The 20,771-nt window shown below is 40.5% G+C and overlaps 1 protein-coding gene and 1 pseudogene across 1 annotated transcript in view; one reads left to right on the top strand and one right to left on the bottom strand.

The window, feature by feature from the left end:
* LOC103345342 (zinc finger protein 717) overlaps window positions 1–19,611 on the bottom strand; it is a 44,941-nt gene extending 25,330 nt beyond the window's left edge. Inside the window, exon 1 of the mRNA XM_017338021.3 lies at window positions 19,312–19,611. Within this exon, the coding sequence (XP_017193510.2) occupies window positions 19,312–19,332 (21 nt within the window). The 5' untranslated portion in view covers window positions 19,333–19,611. The remainder of the gene's footprint in view (window positions 1–19,311) is intronic.
* LOC108175702 (vacuolar protein sorting-associated protein VTA1 homolog) lies at window positions 6,078–7,005 on the top strand (annotated as a pseudogene).
* Window positions 19,612–20,771: the final 1,160 nt, after the last annotated feature.

The following is a 20,771-nucleotide window of genomic DNA, read 5'->3' as shown; positions in this document are numbered from 1 at the left end:
CATCCCATATTTGTGCCAGTGTGTGTCCCAATCTCTCCACTCCTGATCCAGCTCCCTGCTATTGAACCTGGGAAAATAGCAGCAAAAGATGGCCAAATGTGTGGGCCTCTGCCCACACCACAGTGCCAGCCCTAATAAATATTCTTAAAAACCTAAAGAAGGAAAATGTAAAATGTATAAATTATAGTTGTATATAGGTATAAATTTCTGAAAAGTACATAATTTCATCCTTTTAGACATCTCGAATTTATTTTAAAATTATATAATTAAAAGAGACATTGATTCTTATGTCTCTTCAGCATAAGACATCAATTTTTCCAGGTTCTAGATGCACTTATTCACAGAGTTTCATAGGTGTAATCAGTAATGTGGCTCAAATAAGTTTTACTCAGGGGATCCCAAATTTAAACAGGGTACTCAATACCATTTTAGAAAAGTTCCAAAATGTGTATCAGAAGAAAAAAATAATTTATTTGGTACATCTCATTTTAATTGTAGTATTACCTAAATTTCCAATAGGCAGATGTACTCAAAAAAATCCCACAGGTGGGAGAGATGGCCTATCACAGCAAGTCATTATTATTTTTTTAACTTTTATTTAATGAATATAAATTTCCAAAGTACACCTTATGGATTACAATGGCTTCCCCCCCATAACTTCCCTCCCACCCACAACCCTCCCCTTTCCCACTCCCTCTCCCCTTCCATTCACATCAAGATTCATTTTCATTTCTCTTATATACAGAAGATCAATTTAGTATATATTAAGTAAAGATTTCAACAGTAGCAAGTAATTATTAAAATAAAAATTTTAAGCTACAATTTAACTAGGGAAAATAACAATCCACAGGTCCCAAACTAAAATAATTAAGATGACATAATAAAAGGAAACTCAATGTCTTCATGCATTAAAATTTATTACATTAGACTTAATTTAAAAAAAGGTGATTATTCCAGCTCTTTCGCACTTGGCAGCCCAATTTTACCTGTTGAATCTGGAAAAAAGTAAATGGCATCTCATGGTAGATTACTAAAATCTTAATGCTATATGCCATCGATTATGTCCACCATACATTATACCTAATATTAACATATCTGATGCCTCTTAATAGATAAATGACCCATCTTAACTATTACAAAAGTGGCAAATGTATTTTGCTCAAAGCTTTCCAACATCCCGTTAGTCTAATTTGCCTTCACTTTGAAGACACTTCTAGGGTATACATGAGCATCTCATTGACTTTGCCATCAAACACAATTTTTTCAAAGAATTTAACTGTACTCACCTTTTCTCAGGAGCACAAGAATACATCACATTGATGACTTCCTCCCTGAATGAGACTATTTGACATACTTGTGAAGAACATACAATGCTAATACCTTTTAGTCTTTCCTGGGTTTTGGTACAATGCATGCCTCATTTAAAAAATTGTCATGGATGCTACAAATCAGCCCAGCTTATATGGAACCCCTTCCAATGAAAAGTGCTAAAATCAGTCAAATTAAATTCTGTAGGCACTATCAGTAGTGCTCTCAGTGACTTCTTCACTTGTGGAGCTCATATGCCTTCTAAATTCTTTGGATCATCTATGATATCCATTACTTCTCAAGGGCTGTGATGCAAGAAATAACCTCTCTTGGAACCTTGCTATGTGCCAGTAAAATTAAATTAGATGGCTATTAACTTTGCTATACTGGAAAAACAGTCACCTACACACCTTGAGCCTGTGATGCTCCAAACCTTGTTGTCTAGTAGGACTTTGGCCATTGATATATAACAGTAAAACATGAAAATGGCTACTAAGGCCTCCTTAATAAATGATGGACCCAAATTTGACATACTCCATTTGGCAAAGAGGATGGCTTCCAATGTCTACTGTCTATGTCCAGATGCCAGGGTACTGCAGGAGGTCACTATTCTAGCAATAAAAAAGAAAAACCATTTAAGTTCAGCCGGACACCATTCTGCTGACTGTTGATCTCATTCCTGTTAATCTGGATGCCTTCACTGGTGACAATCCAGAGACCCAAAGTAGTCACACCATTATCTGCTAAAAAAAGCTTAAACCAAGAGTTATGGATTAATATCTCTTATAATACAATTCCTCAGAACCCATCTAGTCCAAACCTTGAGAGTTGGAAGCTGTTATCCTTGGCCCACCCATAAATAGGACGTTAATTGTGCCAGATGTGTTCTATATTCTTATACTGCAAGGAAGATGTCATAGATATTGATGCCCCAAACTTATCCAGCTCTCTGCTAATGTGTCTGGGAAAGCAGTAAAGGCTTGCCCAAATGCTTGGGCCCCTGAACTCATGTGATATCTGGAAGAAGCTCCTATCTTATGGGATCAGCCTGGTCTAGCCCCAATCATTGTAGTCATTTTGGAGGAGAACAAACCAGAAGGAAGATCGGTCTCTCCCTTTCTCACTCTAACACTGCCTTTCAAATATATAAATAAAACTTTTAAAATGTAATCATCTCAATAGATTCTTCACTGCTCAATCATGATGACTTTTACTATCTTAAGGACATTTTCATCTCTTTTTTAAAGATTTGTTTATTTGAAAGGCAGAGAGGGGGCTGGTGTTGTGCTGCAGTATGCAAAGCTGCCATCTGTTATACTGGCATCCCATATAGGCACTGGTTCAAGTCACACTTGTTCCACTTCTGATTTAGCTTCATGCTAATGGCCTGATACAGTGGAAGATGGCCCAAATACTTGGGTTCCTGCCACCCCCATGGGTGACTCAAAAGAAGCTCCTGGTTTCAACCTGGCATTACACTGGCCATTGGAGACACCAGGGGCATGAACCAGATGATGGAAGATCTCTCTCTGTCTGTCTGTCTCTCTCTCTCTCTCTGTAACTGTGACTTTCAAATAAAGATGTAAATAACTTTTAAAATAATTCTTAAAAAGGCAGAGAAACACACAGAAAGTGGGTGAAGAGAGAGAGGCTGAGAGGTCTTCCATATAGTTGGCTCTCTAAATGTCTGCAACAGCTGTGGCTGCAACAGCTGTGGCTGGACCAGGCTCTCAGTTCCCCTAGTAAGTAGTAGATCTTGCACTTAGGTGAAAGGAACTGAAGAATTTGAGCCACTACCCCATGATTCCCAGAGATATTAGGCAGGAAACTGGTTTGGAAGTAGAGCACTGAAAACTTAGATTGGCACTGCAATATAGAATGTGGGTATCTCATGCAGTGACCAACAAATTAGAAAACCTAGAAGAAATCAAGACACATGTTAGATAAGAAAATTGAGTCATGAAGACATAGAAAACCTAAAGACAGAGATTGAATCAGTAACAAAAACCCTCTAAAGAAAAGCCCAAGACCATAAAGCTTCACTGCAAAATTCTACCAGACTTTTAAAACAGAACTAATTCCAATTCTTCTTAAGCTATTCAAAACAATTGAAAGAGAAGAGTATTCCCAAACTCCTTCTATTTGGCCAGTGTCACCTTATTTTCTAAACCAGAAAATGATACAATAAAGAAACAGAACTAAAGAACAATATCTCTGATAACCACAGATCCAAAAATTCTTAACAAAATACTAGCTAATAAAAATCCAACAAAAGATTATAAAGATAATTTACCTGGACCAAGTGGAATGTACCCCTGGTATGCAGGGATAGTTCAACATATGCAAATCAATAAATGTGAAATGTGACACTAGCAAACTAAAGAATAAAAACCACATGATGATCAATAGATGAAGAGAAAGTATTTGATAAAAAACAACCTTTCATTATAAAAACCTTAAGCAAGTGGGGAATAGAAGAAACATTCCTTATCACAATCAAGGCAATATATGACAAATTTTCAACCAACATCATATTGAATGGGAAATCTTGGAAGCATTTCCACTAAGATCTGAACCCAAAGTTGCTCTCCATCACTACTGCTGTTCAATACACTACTAACAGTTTTAGCTATGGCAATAATGCAAGAAAAAGAAATCAAAGGAAAACAAATTAGAAAGGAGAAAGTCCAATAATCTGTTTGCAGATGACATGATCCTAAATATTGGGAAACCAAAAGACTCCAGCAAGAGATTATTGAAACTCACAAGAAAGTTTGGTAAAGTTGTAAGATATGAAATCAACACACAAAAATCAATAACCATTATATACACAAAAATGCCATGGCTGAAAAATTACTTATCAGATCAGTACCATTCTCGATAACCATAAATTTTTTTATTCCTTGGAATAAATTTAGTCAGGGGTGTGAAAGATCTCTATAAGAAAAATTGCAAAACATTAAAGAAAAAGAACACAGAAAAAAGAAAAATCTTCGATGTTCATAAATTAGAAGAACTAATATCATCAAAATTCCCATTCTACCAAAAGAAATTATTTTTAATTTTACTTTTACAATCATTTATTTATTTGAGAGGAAGTTATAGACAGAGAGACAGAGAGACAAGAAGTGATGTCTTCTAACTGTTGGTTAATTCTCCAAATAGCTTTAATGGCTGCTGCTGGGATGATCTGAACCCAGGAGCTAGGAACTTCCTCCTCATCTCCTATGTGGATACAGGAGCCCAAGCACCTGGGCCATCTTCCACTGCCTTACTAGGCCATGAGCAGAGAGCTAGATCAGAGGATCAGCTGGGACCCAAACTGGCATCCATATGAAATGCCAATGCCAGACAGAGGCTCAAACTACTATTCCACAGTGCCAGCCCCTCAAAAGCAATTGACAGATTCAACATGATCTCAATCAAAATACCAACAACATTCAGAAGGAAGAACTTTCTGTCTATAACTCTGTCAAAATAAAAAAATTTAAAAAATAAAAGAACATACAGTATCACCTCATGGTTCAGGAGCATGACAAGTAGGACCCTGTGGTGGCCTATTACTGAATAGTTGCTCAAGAATTGATCTGAGGGGTGTTTGTTGGCAGCCATTGTTTGATCATTATGTATTTCACCAAGGGGGTCATTTATATGCTGTGCAAACTAGAATGAAGATTGATAATAAAACTCCTGAGTGTCATAAATTTTTATCAAAATTAACAGGTCAGTTAGGAGCTCTTAATAAATAGTTGGGGGGCTGGTACTGTGGTACAGCAGGTTAAAGCCCTGGCCTGCAGTGCTGGCATCCCATATGTGCTCCAGTTCAAGTCCCAACTGCTCCACTTCTGACTCAGCTCTCTTCTCTGGCCTGGAAAGCAGTAGAAAGATGGCCCAAGTCCTTGGGCCCCGGCACACATGTGGGAGACCTGGAAGAATCTCCTGGCTCCTGGCTTCAGATCAGCACAGCTCCAGCCATTGTGGCCATTTGGGGAGTGAACTAGTGGATGGCAGAGGCCGATTCTCTTTCTGTCTCTCTGCCTTTCTGTAATTCTGCCATTATAATAAATAAATAAATCTTAACAACAACTGTTAGACCGGACTTGGATGGGACTCAATTATCCCAATGAGAGACTTCAATGATGCAAATGCAAAAAGGTTTATTGTTCTAGCTTGAGCTAGGGTCCACTCCTCCAATCCTCACAGCAGTCATCCCATTTCCTCTGTAGGGTTTATATAGGGTTTTCAGAGACATTCTATACATTATAGCACCATTCAGCAAATCATCTCATTCTGCGGAAATTTAAAGAACAATTCTTAAAATTGATTAGTAAATCCAGTGGCTGGAATGGACCTAGTAAAGGTGGTTGGATGACTTTGGGGTGGATACTGTTTAAAATGATTGGCTAAAGTGTAGGGCTCAAGCTGCTAGGGTGTATGTTCCAAACTGCAGGGTTTTGGGATGTTATCAATCACCTTAATGGCCTGAAAAGACACCTGGAAAAGACACCTGGATAGCAGGTATTTCCCTGTTATCTGCTGATTGGCTGCTGCTAGGGGAGTTTATTTTTCTTCTTTAAGGAGATTTTGTCATAGGGTTCAGGGCCTGGTCAGGCCTGAGTTACAAGATGGAGGCCTAGTCTAAAATAGCTGTGCCTTGATCCAGGCTCAGATTCTTCACAACAACAACAAAAAGAAACAGTGGTGGTGATAATGAAGCTATTACTCAAGGAGTAGTTGGTTCTGCCCATTTGGGGAATTATGATTTGAAAATGATTATATATGTAGACAATGAACATTGTGCTGGGTGATTTCACAAAAAACATGATCAAGTTCTTCTATACTGCAAGTCTTTTAATAGATGTCATAACTGTGTTTGACATAACACTGATGAAAATGTGAAACACACAAAGTATGCAAGGTGGAAGGCAACATATATCCATAATTGCTTAAAGAATGAGGAGACTCCTCAAGCAGGCCCTATTGCAATAGAGGAAGATACTGATGGTGAAGAAAATGAAGATGCTATAGTAGCATCTCTGCCCACTCAGCACACCTCAACCATCATCATCTTCAGCAGTTGACCCAGGCAGCATGCCATCAGACAGCTATAGTTGAATACAGAGTCCTCTGGGTGCACATGCCCCAGCCAATACACCAGCAAAAGTGCCTCATAGCATGGGTATAACAAGGAATACCATCCACCCTACTCTATAGACTATTCCAGCCATTGATCCCACACTTTTCTTTTTTTTTTTTTTTCTTTTTTTTTTCTTTTTTTTTTTTTAACTTTTATTTAATGAATATAAGTTTCCAAAGTACGAATAATGGATTACTATGGCTTCCCCCCCATACCGTCCCTCCCACCCACAACCCTCCCCTTTCCCACTCCCTCTCCCCTTCCATTCACATCAAGATTCATTTTCGATTATCTTAATATACAGAAGATCAGCTTAGTATACCTTAAGTAAGGATTTCAACAGTTTGCTCCCACACAGACACATAAAGTGAAAAATAATAGATGATGATCCCACACTTTTCATTATGGTTTCCCAAGGCAATACCCACCTCACCCCTGAGGACTTTGTGAGAGCTCAGAAATACTGCAAATATTGCAGTGCTTTGCAATATGAAGATGTTAGCACTGCCATTCAGAATCTACAGAAAGTCCTCAAGTTACTGATGACTAACAGAGAATGAAGCCTTTGTACAGCAGATCCATGTATCTTTGGCATAAAGAACTAACTCCATTGAACTAACTCCATTACTCTGCCTTCAGCTCATCAAGAGTACAGTTTTAAGAAAGTCTTCAGTTGAGTTGAATATGACAATAAAATCTGTGTATCAGATTCCTTTTGAAGCATTCATCAGTAGCCTCAACCAGTTTTTATTGTCCATTTAATGGCTCTGACAATTTATGGGTACATAGGGCTGATGTTGGCAAGATCCTAAAAACACCCTTTGAACCCTGCTTCATCAAATGAAAACACAGAAAATATATATTGGAAATAAGCTTTATTAATTTACATACATGAAGAGAATTTTTTAACAGCCATAATATTTGGACAAACAGATCATGTTAATTTGCTGTAAAATTCTAAATCTAATAAAAGATTCCAGAATTGTCTAGATTAGAGATTATCTTTTTGTTTTCCTTAAGGCTTATAAAACAAATACAAATGTCCTAAAGTGCTAGATTAACCTGAAAAAATTATGTTCAAAACACAATTTTTATTCATTAGAGTTTAATATTGACAGAAGGGAAAGTCATTGAGTCAAGAGGTAGAAATGCTTTCAGACTTAATATTAATAATGTTGGTTTCCCAAATGCTTTCTTTTATACATTGAAGCTTAAGGTGAATTGGTATTTGCTGCATCAGCAGTCTGACTGCATGTCTTGGAGAATGAAAAACAGAGATCTGTAGAGATGCCTGAAGACTTGATGCTTTTATGTTAAGATTCTTCTCAGGTGCTGTGGAGTACGTTCCATTGAGTGTATAACTATGAATGATTCAGAAGATTTATAAGACTTAAGATACTCAGTTGTTAAGTTTATGAATTTTGTGGGAAATTATGGACTTACTGTGTCATCTGAATTTGCTGTGTTAAAAAATAGAAAGATTCTTTTTAAATAAAACTTAAAAAAAAGTTTAGGCTTGTATTGAACAAGATGTATCTAAACTTCATAAAATGCTGTTATTTTAATACAAAACATACTTAAGCATATGTGTTAAACATAAATAATTGATTATAAAATCTTGTGTTTCTACTCAAATACACTTGTGAAAAGAAATTACAATTTATCCACAAAATAATTTAGAATTTCCTAACAGTATCTAACTTAAATAATGAAGTAAAACATCCTAAAACATCTTTTGTTTGTGTGAATTTAATTACAGTACCTTAAATTAGCATTCTCCATCCCAAAGGTTATTAAAAGTTTTGAAAGGGAGATAAACTCCATGAGGTTGGTAGATTTTCTGTTCTAAATTCTTCATGTACTTCGGGCTGGTGATGCAGTGCGGAGGTTAATCCTCGGCCTGTGGTGCTGACATCCTTTATGGGTGCCAGTTCTAGTCCCAGTTGCCCCTCTTCCAGTCCAGTTCTCTGCTATGGCCTGGGAAAGCAGTGGAAGATGGCCCAAGTGCTTGGGCCCCTGCACCCACATGGGAGACCAAGAAGAAGCAGCTGGCTCCTGGCTTTAGATGGGTGCAGCACTGGCCATTTCAGCCATCTGGAGAGTGAACCAATGGAAGGAAGACCTTTCTCTCTGTCTGTAATTCTACCTCTCAAATAAATAAAATCTTAAAAAATATATTCTTTATATATTCATATTAATTACAACCTCTTATTTTAAAAAAAAATGAGGGTTAAGGGTTTATGACTTCTGCTAGTCTGTGATTGTTACAAAGTAAAACTTCTAGTCAAGGTATGAATTTGTAAATTTCTTATCTGCAATCAAATTATTATAACAAAAATTATGGTACTAAGTTAATAGTCTTTAAATAAATACAAATTAGGAGAATATTTGGCAACTTAAAAACACCTGGCTATCAAAATTATTCAGATGCAGACAAGATAAGATTCCTTGTGGGGTAACAACATGCTGAATATCTGTTTTTTTATTTACATGTCTCACTGTCACAGGCTGAACAGCAACAGAACACAGTATGAGAATGATAAGCACTCCTCTAATTCTAGAGACATATGTGCCCTGTCAGGACTTCATTGGCCTAACTCATCAAAAAACTCAGGAATAAATGTTTTGTTTTCAAGAGAATTTCGGGGCCGGTGCCATGGTGCAGTGGGTTAATCTTCCACCTATGGCACTGGCATCTTATATGGGCACTGGTTCTAGTCCCAGCTACTCCTCTTTCAATCCAGCTCTCTGCTATGGCCTGGGAAAGCAGTAAAATATGGCCCAAGTGCTTGGGCCCCTGCACCCATGGGTGGCTGGGAAGAAGCACCTGGCTCCTGGCTTTGGATCAAGCAGCTCTGGTTGTTGTGGCCATTTGGGGAGTGAACCAATGGATGGAAGACCTTTCTCTCTGTCTCTACCTCTCACTGTCTGTAACTCTGCCTCTCAAAGAAATAAATAAAATCTTTCAAAAAGTTTGTTAAAGTGAATTGCAACCACTATTGTATGTTTTCTTTCACAACTTCAAGTGGACATAGCTCATAAAATAAAATAAATCATAGGCTGGTGCCATGGCTCACTTGGCTAATCCTCCACCTGTGGCACCAGCACCCTGGGTTCTAGTCCCAGTTGGGGCACCGGGTACTAGTCCCACTTGCTCCTCTTCCAGTCCAGCTCTCTGCAGCAGAGGATGGCCCAAGTGCTTGGGTCTCTGCACCTGCATGGGATACCTGGAGGAAGTACTCAGCTCCGGGCTTTGGATCAGCAGAGCACTGGCCGTAGTAGCCGTTAGGGGAGTGAACCAATGGAAGGAAGACCTTTCTCTCTCTCTCTGTCTATAACTCTACCTGTAAAATATAATAAACAAACAAAAAATAAATCATAGCTTCATAAACACTAAAGCTTATCATAGACAACTGGTACCAATGAATAGCTTCTTTCATAGTCTTTCTTTATAAATAATTAATAAACCAATTATTTTCTTCCTACTCTGTAAAGCCAGTCAATGCAATTGATTTCAAATTTAGAATTTTTGGCTGGTGCCGCGGCTCACTAGGCTAATCCTCCGCCTTGCGGCGCCAGCACACCGGGTTCTAGTCCCGGTCGGGGCACCGGATTCTGTCCCGGTTGCCCCTCTTCCAGGCCAGCTCTCTGCTGTGGCCAGGGAGTGCAGTGGAGGATGGCCCAAGTGCTTGGGCCCTGCACCCCATGGGAGACCAGGATAAGTACCTGGCTCCTGCCATCAGATCAGCGCGGTGTGCCGCCGCAGCGCGTCGGCTGCGGTGGCCATTGGAGGGTGAACCAATGGCAAAGGAAGACCTTTCTCTCTGTCTCTCTCTCTCACTGTCCACTCTGTCTGTCAAAAATAAATAAATAAATAAATGCAAATTTAGAATTTTCAAATCTCCCAGAAATGCACAATGTTAATGCTTTTGCAGCTTTATAAGAGCATAAAATAGCAATTTTTAATTCTTGCACTTTTTAGCATTAGAGAGTTCTACGACATTAAATGGCATTTTTTTTCTAACCCATGTAAGACTAACAATGTGCAGAAAAGCATGAGGATTTTTGTTATGCAGATAAATAATTGTGCTTTGCCTAGAATCATGCTTCAACTTTGATACTTTTCCTCTCCACTGAAGCCAGGAAGAAGAGTTCCTATGAAACTAATAAAATGCCCCTGGTGTTCTTAAATGATTACTTTTTGGACAGGAACTTCCAAGAAACAACACCACAGTCATAGTGAACTTTTTCTGTGGTTGGAATCTTCTCTTTGCTTTCAGGAGACCAAGAGAAGCCACCTGGAGCTCTCAGGGGAAGGCCATGTGGGAATGGAGAGGCATGCATCTCCTCTGGAAGCAGTTGTGTTTGTGAAATTTTTTGCTTATAGTAAATTTGACGGGTCTCTATCCATTGATAAAGAAGAGACTCATCATAAAAATTAGTAATGCAGAAAAAAAATCATTTAAATCTCATTTTTTTCTGCCACAGGCAAGTGGAACAACATCTCTCACAGTAAAACAAACAGACTGTAAAGAGTCTGTCCAATATCTCTGGCTCTCCTCACATTCTAAGGACAGACCTCGGAGAACTTCCAGCTGCCTCTTCCAGGAAGGTAAATCAATAAATAAATTGTTAATAAAAAGAAAAAGGAGGTAACTTTTTTTCTATATTTCTGGATAGGATTCCTGTCATTGAATCAATATCTCATGATTTTTATTCATTTTTCCTTCTTTGGAATTGGGGTAGGAGTAGGCAAAAACATGCATGAAAGAAGGGGGAAAAAGCTTAAAGTACCAGATTGTAAAGTAGGAACAAATGGACAGGAAGGCTGGAGGTGAAGGGGTGAAGACTAGGTTAGGGAAAAAAGCCAGCTTATTAAATCCTTAAAAAGAGAAAGGAAGAAAGGAGGAGGAAATAGAGAAGTATGGTTATGTTCTTCTGGAATTACATTCTTATGCAATCTGTTCTCTTTGTATTAATAAAGATAAAAATGTTTAACAATTGAAAGTTCATTCCTTTATTGCATCACTACTGCCTCATTCCAACACTCTATAAAAACAGAATCCAAAGGCAGGCATGGGTTGCAGGGTGGAAGTGGCAGTGCTAGCCCTATTTCTCTAACATCAACCTCTGCACCCCAACTTATGATCCAGCAAAGTTCTATACAGTACCCAGAATCAGCTTCATAAAATAAACCACTTAGGGCAAAAGCTCAGAAAAAAATCAATGTCCCCGTTATTCTTTGCCTATGAAGTACTCATAAAAATTAGCATGCTGCTAAAGAAAATGAGATTATGGCCAAGCTATGTATAAAGAACACAGGGATGCAAAGTCAGGAGGTAGTTTGGTGTTTTATGAGCACCCAAAGTGAACTGCAGATGATGGAAGGAGATGCATTACAGAATGGGAGCTGAGTAGGCTGCCAGCCAGCAGTGATCACCAAGCCTTTAACCTGAGATTTGTGAGTATTTGTGAAGTGTACAAATGAGTTCTACCTATAACAACAGCAATTACTTTTTCCTTAGGACACAAGGCAAAACACACTTTTTCCAATTTTTATCTGTTTTTCATTTTCTTTGAAAGGTAGGGGGAGATAGAGAGGGAGAGAGATTTTTTCCATTTTCTGGTACACACCCAAATGCTCACAACAGCAGGCAATGTTCAGCCTGAAGCCAGGATCCCAGAACTCCATGCAGGCCTGGGTGAGTTCAGTAGATTCTGAGGATTCACAGTCTTCAGTGACACCTGTCTTTATAAAGACACATCTCAACACAAAATAAAACCCCCTACTCAGGACTTTTGAGATCCAAGAGAAAACTCAATATTTTGCAGATGAGTGCAAAACAGAAATCTGGAGACTTCTATGAGCCAACAAGTTCCCTGCCTACCTGAGAATCAGGCTGGTCACCAGAGAGATCAAGGGAAGAGGACCAAGCAAAGCCACTTGGGACCTTGCCCAGAGTCTTATCTCTTGAGGGAGCATAAAGGCACCCAGTCATTGGTCATTGGCAGTTTTAGACCACCTTAATCCTGAAGTGGGTACATAAACTAGTCAACTCCAATTTGGGCTGAGTTATCAGACTGTAAGTCTGGTCAAAGGTTGTCACCCACTAAGGAATCTGGACAGAGGAATGGCCAAAAAAGAACCATTAGGAGATGCTCACAATAGGAGTCAGAGAACTAAGTGGGTAATAAATGCACAGATCTTAGACCAAGGCAACAGGCAATGCCAAACTTCTCTTTTGTTACAAAGTTTTCTTATTTTATCTTAAAGGCCTTGAGAAACAGATCTGTAGACATCTCATGTGTAAGACAAACATGGATCATTCATAATTGGCCTATAAATATTAGCATTCTTGCCCTGATCAATGAGCCTCTGGACCTAGCTCAGGGAGGGGCAATTAAAGGGAATCACTTCCGTTTCATTTCTAGGGACTTATACATCCTCCATGAACTGCTTCTTACAAAATATTTCTCCAATTTTCCAGGAGAAATACATCAACTCTGAAGAAGCTACTTTTTTTTTTCCCTGTCTTGGGAATCACCTGTGATGCCAGGTAGATGGATAAGAAAGACAAATGGAATCATCTACTAGAAGACAAGATACTTTACCCAAATCACTGTATTTCACTGTACAGAAAAATGCAAACTGAATCACAAAGAACTCCAGTCAATCAATCCCCTGGTTTAAGCAAAGGGCATATTTGCATTACTCCAGATATGCAGGCCTCTCTTTCTGTTGTACCCTCATGTGGAATATCTGCATAGGGACACAGAGTGTGAGTGGGAGGCTGCAGCTGTAAAAATGGTCAATGTTTCAATTATAAAACTGATTTTTAATTATCTCAAATTCAGTCATAAAAATTCTGCTCTAAGCAAGACACACATAAAGACAAGCTCATCCCTTTCTCAACAAAAATTTAATGCTAACTGCATATTTAGGAGTGTACTATTGCATTTAATTACAGTACTTCTCTACATATTTTTTTGAGGATTTTATTTATTTAAGAGGTTGAATTATAGACAGTGAGAGGAAGAGACAGAGATAAAGGTCTTCCATCTGCTGGTTCACTGCCCAAATGGCTATAACAGATGGAGCTGCACTGATCTGAAGCCAGGAGCCAGGAGTTTCTTCTCTGTTTCCTCTTGGGTACAGGGGCCTAAGCCCTTGAGCCATCTTCTACTACTTTCCCATGTCATAGCTGAGAGCTGGATCAGAAGAGGAGCATCTGGGACTAGAACAGGGCCCATATAGGATGCCAGTGCCACAGGCAGAGGATTAAACTACAAAGCCATAGTACCAGCCCCTCTACATCTTATAAGCACATCTTATCTGTAAGAAAACTGAAAAGTGAGTCAAGTATATCACAAATTATGTTAGAAATTATCTCTAATTAAAAAAAAAAAAAAAGGAAAACCCTATAATAAAACCCTATAATAGAAATCTGCACAAATGTCCTGTGTCCTATTACTTTATCCTTTGGAATACTTTTCAAGATTTCTTCCGGCCTTCCCTTTTTCTCTTGTAGAGTACAGTGGGAAAGCCATTGCCTGTGATGCTGGTATTCCATATTGTGCATGAGTTCATGTCCCACCTGCTCTACTTCTGATCCAGCTCTTTCATGTGCCTACGAAAGCTACAAAGGATGGTGCTTGTGCTCCTACTCCCACATGGGAAATGTGGAAGAAGATACTGGCTCCTGACTTTAACCCAGTTCCAACCCCAGGTGCTGTGGCCATTAGGGGTGTGAAGCAGTGGATAAATGATTTACATCTCTCTCTTTCTAACTCTGCCTTTCTAATAAATTAATATTTTTATTCTGATTCATCTTGACATGTAACAGGAGCCAAGAAAGTTGCTGCTGACTTTATGTAGTGCCTCCTCAATTCATTTTATAAGAAAAAAAAATATTTATTTCTTTTGCTATCCAAGCACTCAAATCTAAAAGAAATAATACTACCCAGTACAGCTCTGATCCACTTCTGCTCAAGCTCTCTCTCTTCTGCTAGTGGCCTTGGAAAAGAAGATGGTCCAATACTTGGGTCCCTGCCACCCATGTGGGAGACCTGGATGAAGCTCTTGGTGCCTGACTTGGGCCTGGCCCAGTCCTAGCCATTGCAGCCATCTAGAGAGTAGACCAGCAGATGGAAAATCTCTTTCTCATTCTCTCCCTTTTTCTATCTCTGCCTTGCAAATAAATAAATAGATGCTAAAAAAGAGAGATTTCCCATCTGAATTGGCTGCAATGGCCAGGGCTGAACCACACAGAAACCAGGAGCCAGGCACTTCATCTGGGTCTCCCACATGGGTTACAATGGCCCAAACACTTGAGTCATCCTCTGTTGCTTTTCTCAGGCCATCAGCAGGGAGCTAGTTAGAGGTGGAGCAACTGGGACATGAACTGCTGCTCATCTGGGAAGCTGGTATTGCAGATGGTGGCTTTCCCTATTGTGCCACAATGTCAGCCCCATGAGTGCTAGTTTGAGTCACAGCTGCTCCACTTCTGATCCAGCTCCCTGCTAATGCAACTGGGGAAGCAGAAACAGATGTCTTGGGTCCTTGCACCAACATCGGACACTTGGTTGGACTTCCAGGCTGGGCCAGCATTATTCACTGCAGTCTCTTGAGTGAACCAGCAGACACAAGATCCCCATCCTTCTGTCTCTGCCTCTTTCTCTGTAACTGTCTTTAAAATAAAATTTTTCAACTTAAATAAAGGGAAAGAGTGAGAGAGGAGCCACAGTAAAATAACAGAGCAAGGCTACAGTTGTGCTGTCCCTCAGCAGCCTTCTGCCTTAAGTGGGAAGACTCCAGCTTACACTGACATAAAAGACACATTCACAACACATTTCAAAACAAGAGATGAGAGGTTTACAAGGCATATTGATTTCATGATGACTTTCATTCATTAGGTACACTGGGTTTAGATATATGCTTTTTGTGCAACCAAGTTAACCCAGGGTCTAATTCAAAGAGAAGGAAGGTGTGCTGCCAGGGGAGAGAGTTGCAATGTCCCATTGTTCTTCTAGCATCATAAAAAGAAGGAAAAGGGCTACACATATCCATGGTTATAAGGAAGACAGAAGCACAAAAATTTCAGAAGGGGGAGCAAATTTCAAATATAGCTATTTTAAGAAAATAAAATGAAGTAAATTTCAGAATATAATGTGAGATAGAATAACACCATCAGTTCATCAATTCTCACAGGGATCCAGGAAAACTGCCCTGCCTACCTATAGACCAAATGTTTCAAAACACATTTTCTGATTAAATTCATTTAGAAGATTGCAGGACCCAGCACTCTCTCTCTCCAAGTGCCAAATGGAGGTTTAGTTTCCATTATGGGCAGATGTAGCCCAACCAGGCACTCAGAACATGTGAAAAGCTTTTCCATAGAAGGAACATGAAATATGCAGTCACACAGAATAACTGTACTTAGTGCTCAAAGTGAACCCCAGGGTAAGAACCCAAAAAACCTGTTAGGTGTTGGGGCCAGTGCCATGGTGAAGCATGTAAAAATTTTATTTATTTATTTAAAAGGTAGAGTTACAGAGTGGTAGAGGCACAGAGAGAGGTCTTTCATGCACTGATTCACTCCCCAAATGGCTACAATGGCCAGAGCTGGATCTATCTGAAGCCAGGAGCCAGAAGCCTCTGTCAGGTTTCCCATTGGGTGCAGGAACCCAAGAACTTGGGCTATCTTCCACTGCTTTCCCAGGCCATAGCAGAAAGCTGGATCTCAAAAAAGCACCCATATGGGATGCCAGCATGGCAGGTGGTAGCCTCACCTGGCACACCACAGTGCCAGTCCCCCCAAACTAAATCTATCTTAAAAAGCATTTTAAATGAGGGATGGGAGAGAGTTTGTTTATCAAAGTAAGGATAACATAACTACTAGTACTTATTAACTTCAAAAATATAGAAATTCAAAGAAACTCAAATATAACCAAAATCATCATCTACTACAAATTATCATCTCTATATTGAGAATCATACTATAAAAAATTTAACCCCTCCCCCCACTTTGAAAAAATGCACATGGGGCTGCTGTAGTAGTTAAGCAGCCACTTGCAGGGCCATCACCACACATGGGCACTGCTTCAAGACCTGGCTGCTCCATTTCCAATCTAGTTCCATGCTAATTCACCTGGGAAAGCAAAAGATGATGGCCCATGTATTTGGGCCCCTGCAATCAAGTGTGAGAACCAAAAGAAGCTCCTAGCTCCTGGGTTCACCTGGCCAAGCTCAAGCCATTGTGGCTATTTGAGGAGTGAACCAATGGATGGAAGACCTCTCTCTGTCTTTCCATCTCTCTGTAAATCTGCCTATCAAGTAAATAAAATGAATCTTAAAAAAAAAAAAAAAACCTATACAATGTAGTATCTTGGTTATTCCTTCACACAAAGAAAGCTCCGATAAACTGTAGATGAATCCTCCTGGCTTGATGCAATTCAGGAGGAGGATTGCCTTCTGCCACCCTGTGCTAGACATCAATCAAAGTCATTAATGGGAAGATGAATGGACACCATCAGACTGCTTCCTCACATGGCACCTTAAAGACATCACTGCTACATTACCAGATTATGTCTCTCATATGAAACATGTCTCTCCTAAAAATTTTAAAGAACTTGCCAGAAACTTAGAGCAGGGAATGATGTGCCAAGAACAGTCAGTTAGCCTGAGTAGTCCAGGAATCCTGTTCTTGGCTGTTTTCAAGTTCATATTAATGTACACACAACATAATTGCTGAGAAAGTGTCTTATAGTTGTTTCCTGGGTGTGAAGCAACTCTTTTCAGCAGAAACACATAACTGCTTGTCCACTCACAAGCACTGTGATAGAGTGTACATGGGAGAAAAGGTCAAAAACACACTGGGTTTGACAGGAAGAATGTTGTTACCCTAACAACCTCTAGCCAGGATTCCCTTCCTATTTTTACTTCCTAGGTAACCTTACTATGTTAAATGAGTTTCATAGATTAGTAATCTGGTGACAACAGGACTCTAACAGAATCTATGAATCACTCAGTTAACCCAGTGAAAATTTCATTATACTGAAAGTTAGTCTACAGCAATAGTTTTGAAGGCCACAACACACTTTTTTAAAAAGATGTTTTATTTATTTATTTGAGAGGTAGAGTTATAGATACTTAGAGGGATAGACAGAGAGAAAGGCCTTCCTTCTGCTGGTTCACTCCCCAGATGGCCAAAATGGCCAGAAGAGCTGCACTGATCTAAAGCCAGGAGCCAGAGCTTCTTCTGGGTCTCCCACATGGGTGCAGAGGCCCAAGCACTTGGGCCATCTTCCACTGCCTTCCCAGGCCATAGAAGAGAGCTAGATCAGAGGAGGAGCAGCTGGGACTCAAACCAGTGCCTATATGGCTCCACAGGCAGAGGATTAACCTACTGAGTCACAGTGTCAGCCCAAAGCCACATCTTTTACCCTACTGTGTGGGCATCTCTGTGGGGGCAGAGGGGCATATTTTATTTCTTCCTTATCCCTCCTCACATTAATACCCTGTACGAAGGCTTCCACAGACCACAGTAACTATGAAAATCTATCACTAATATCCTCCCATGTTGAAAATGTCATGGGGTTAAACACAGAACCCAGAATAAAAAAAGTAACTTGAAGCTGGTGCTGTGGCCAAGCAGGTAAAACCTTATGGGTGCCAGTTTGAGACCTGGCTGCTCCACTTCTGATCCAGCTCTCTGCTATGGCCTGGGAAAGCAGTGGAAGATGGCCCAAGTGCATGGTCCCTGGTACCTGTGTGGGAGACCTGGAAGAATCTCCTGACTTCAGATCCATGCAGTTCTGGCCATTGTGACCATCTGGGGAGTGAAACAGCAGATGGGAGACCTCTCTTTCTCTGTGTCTTTGCCTCTCTGTAACTCTGCATTTCAAATAAATAAATAAAATCTTTAAAAAGAAAAGTAACTGGTCCTCTTAATTAAAACCGTATAGACTGTAAGATAATCAGCTTGGCGGAGAGTTGAGTGAGGGAAGAGAAAAATTGTTACTTTTCTGTATTTATGTTTTCGTAGCTCTCCACTTTATGAAAATCCATATTAAATTGGCTCATTATTGACTCACGCGGTAGACTTGCATTAATTTCAGTTCACTTCTCACTTTGCAAAGGGATTAGCTGCAGGTAATAATAATTGACATTCCTAATAACATGAGAAGAAGGAAAGGTTGAAGACAGAAATCGAAAAGCAGGGAAATAAATCTTCTGCTACGTTCCCATGGCCTCAAGCTCCAGATTGAGAGTCTGCTAATTATACACAGAAGAGAGATCAATCCACAAAGCTACTGCACTAGCTTCACGTGCTGCTGGGAAATACATCCAAACACACAGCGCCCTTGCTAGCAAATGTGTCCTGGGGGTCCAGCAATGGGCCATGAGCCATGATCCTACTCTGATCATCCATCCCCACCACTCCACTGCCTCGGGCTCCAGCTGAGGGCCACCAAGCCCCACCCAGCTATATCCATGGGGATATAGCTGGAGGCCCAGCAGGAAGGCATTCTTTGACCCACCCAAAGTGAGAACTGGGCTTACTTAAATATAGGGAATGGGACTCCTTCCTTCACCCATACTCTCAACTGCCCTGCTAGTGTCGTTCCTGGTCCAGTGTACTTTAAGGAGAATTTGAGCGAGGCAGCCCGTGGGACCGGCCGAGCGGTGGGAGACTGGTAAGCGGCAGTGGGAGACATGACACCTGGGCCCCAGCCTTGTTCTCTGCAGGAGAAGCTCCTAGGATCACTGAGAAGTGAGTGATCAATGTTTGGGAGCTGCCACCCGCCATCGCACCCACCCCGCTCCCACACACGCATAGATGCCCCTTCCTGTTCTCCATACTTGCCGTGGAAAATCTCGGGAGCATGCCCCTTTCTTCAGGACACACGGGAAGCAAAGCAGAGAGTGTGGGCCAGGAGAAGTCGCTGGAACTTGGGACCCAGGGGTGGCAGATGCAGAAGCACAGAAGCAGCGGGCAGCAGGTGTGGGGTGTGTGCTCCCAAATTGCCTGCAATTGCACTTGCAGAGCAAGACTCCCCAGTGAATGTGGGAGAAGGAGCAGCGCAGCCTCTCAGGGCACACTCTGATCAGTAAGTGAACTTCATCTGTTCCCAACCCCCAGCCACAGGGAAAGGCACGCGCATGCGCATGTTCTCCCACATTCACACGCACAGGCATTCAGAACAGGAAACGTTACAGCACCGGGTGACTCTGGGAAATGGAGTCCAGGCCAGGGCATTCCTAGTTAGACTTACTGGCCCTCTCCTAGGGCTTCGGTGTGGGGTGGGTGGAGACAGGCTGGGAACCAGAGGGCATTTGCTTTGGTTTACATCCCCCTTCCCTTCCTTCCCACCCCAAATCTCAAGGGTCAGGTGCTGTTCTTCCTTTCTTGAACAAAATCTTAAGAAGTGAGAGCCACTGCTGCTGAGTCCCAAATGATGGTTCCCTCACACACGCTGCTTCCCTCAGAAAAATCCTACTGCTGCTTTATTCCTGGACAGCTTCTCTCAGGTAATAAATGACAACTATTTCAATTTAACTCACAGCACAGGTGTAGACGGCATAGTTTAACCTCTAGATTTGAGAATACAATTTTTTTGTACCCTCTAATTCACCAAGTACAAAAAAAAAAAAAAAAGGAGAACTGGATACAGAACTAACATTGCCGAGTATCTTCTAGGGGCCAGATTAACGTAGTAAATGCCTTACTTTGTATCATTTATACCTTAGATTAATTCTGGAGACAGTATTATCAATTTACAAAGAGAAAGCTGAGGAGGAAAGAGTTTAGAATTGAATTTGCCCAGGGAAATATGGATAAAAAGTCTAGGTTAAAGGCAAACCAAAGTGAAATATTGGTTTATGAAATTTTTCGGGACCAGCACTGTGGCATAGTGGGCTAAGCCTCTGCCTTCAGCACTGGCATTCAATATGGGTGCTGTTTCAAGTCCCTGCTGCTCCACTATCAATCCAGCTTTCTGCTCTAGCCTACAAAAGCAGGAGAAGATGGCCCAAATGCCTGGGACCTTTTAACCACATTGGAGACCCAGAATTTCCTGGCTCCTGGCTTTGGATTAGCTTAACTATGGCCATTGCAGCCATTTGGGGAGTGAATCAGTGGATAGAATACTTCTCTCTCTGCCTCTGCCTATCTGTAACTCTGCCTTTCAAATAAAAAAATAAATCTTCCTTAAAAAAGTAAATATTTCTTTTATCTTGGGGCTCAGTTTCTAAAACCCCAGGTTTCTCATCTCTAAAATAAGAAGTGAGGGAGAGGAAGAGTATCTATAATGCTAATCTTCACTG

This window comes from Oryctolagus cuniculus, chromosome 1 (genome assembly GCF_964237555.1).
Source record: "Oryctolagus cuniculus chromosome 1, mOryCun1.1, whole genome shotgun sequence".
NCBI classification, from domain to species: domain Eukaryota; kingdom Metazoa; phylum Chordata; class Mammalia; order Lagomorpha; family Leporidae; genus Oryctolagus; species Oryctolagus cuniculus.
The sequence above is the reverse complement of the archived record's forward strand: the minus strand, read 5'-3'. Positions and strand labels throughout refer to the sequence as shown.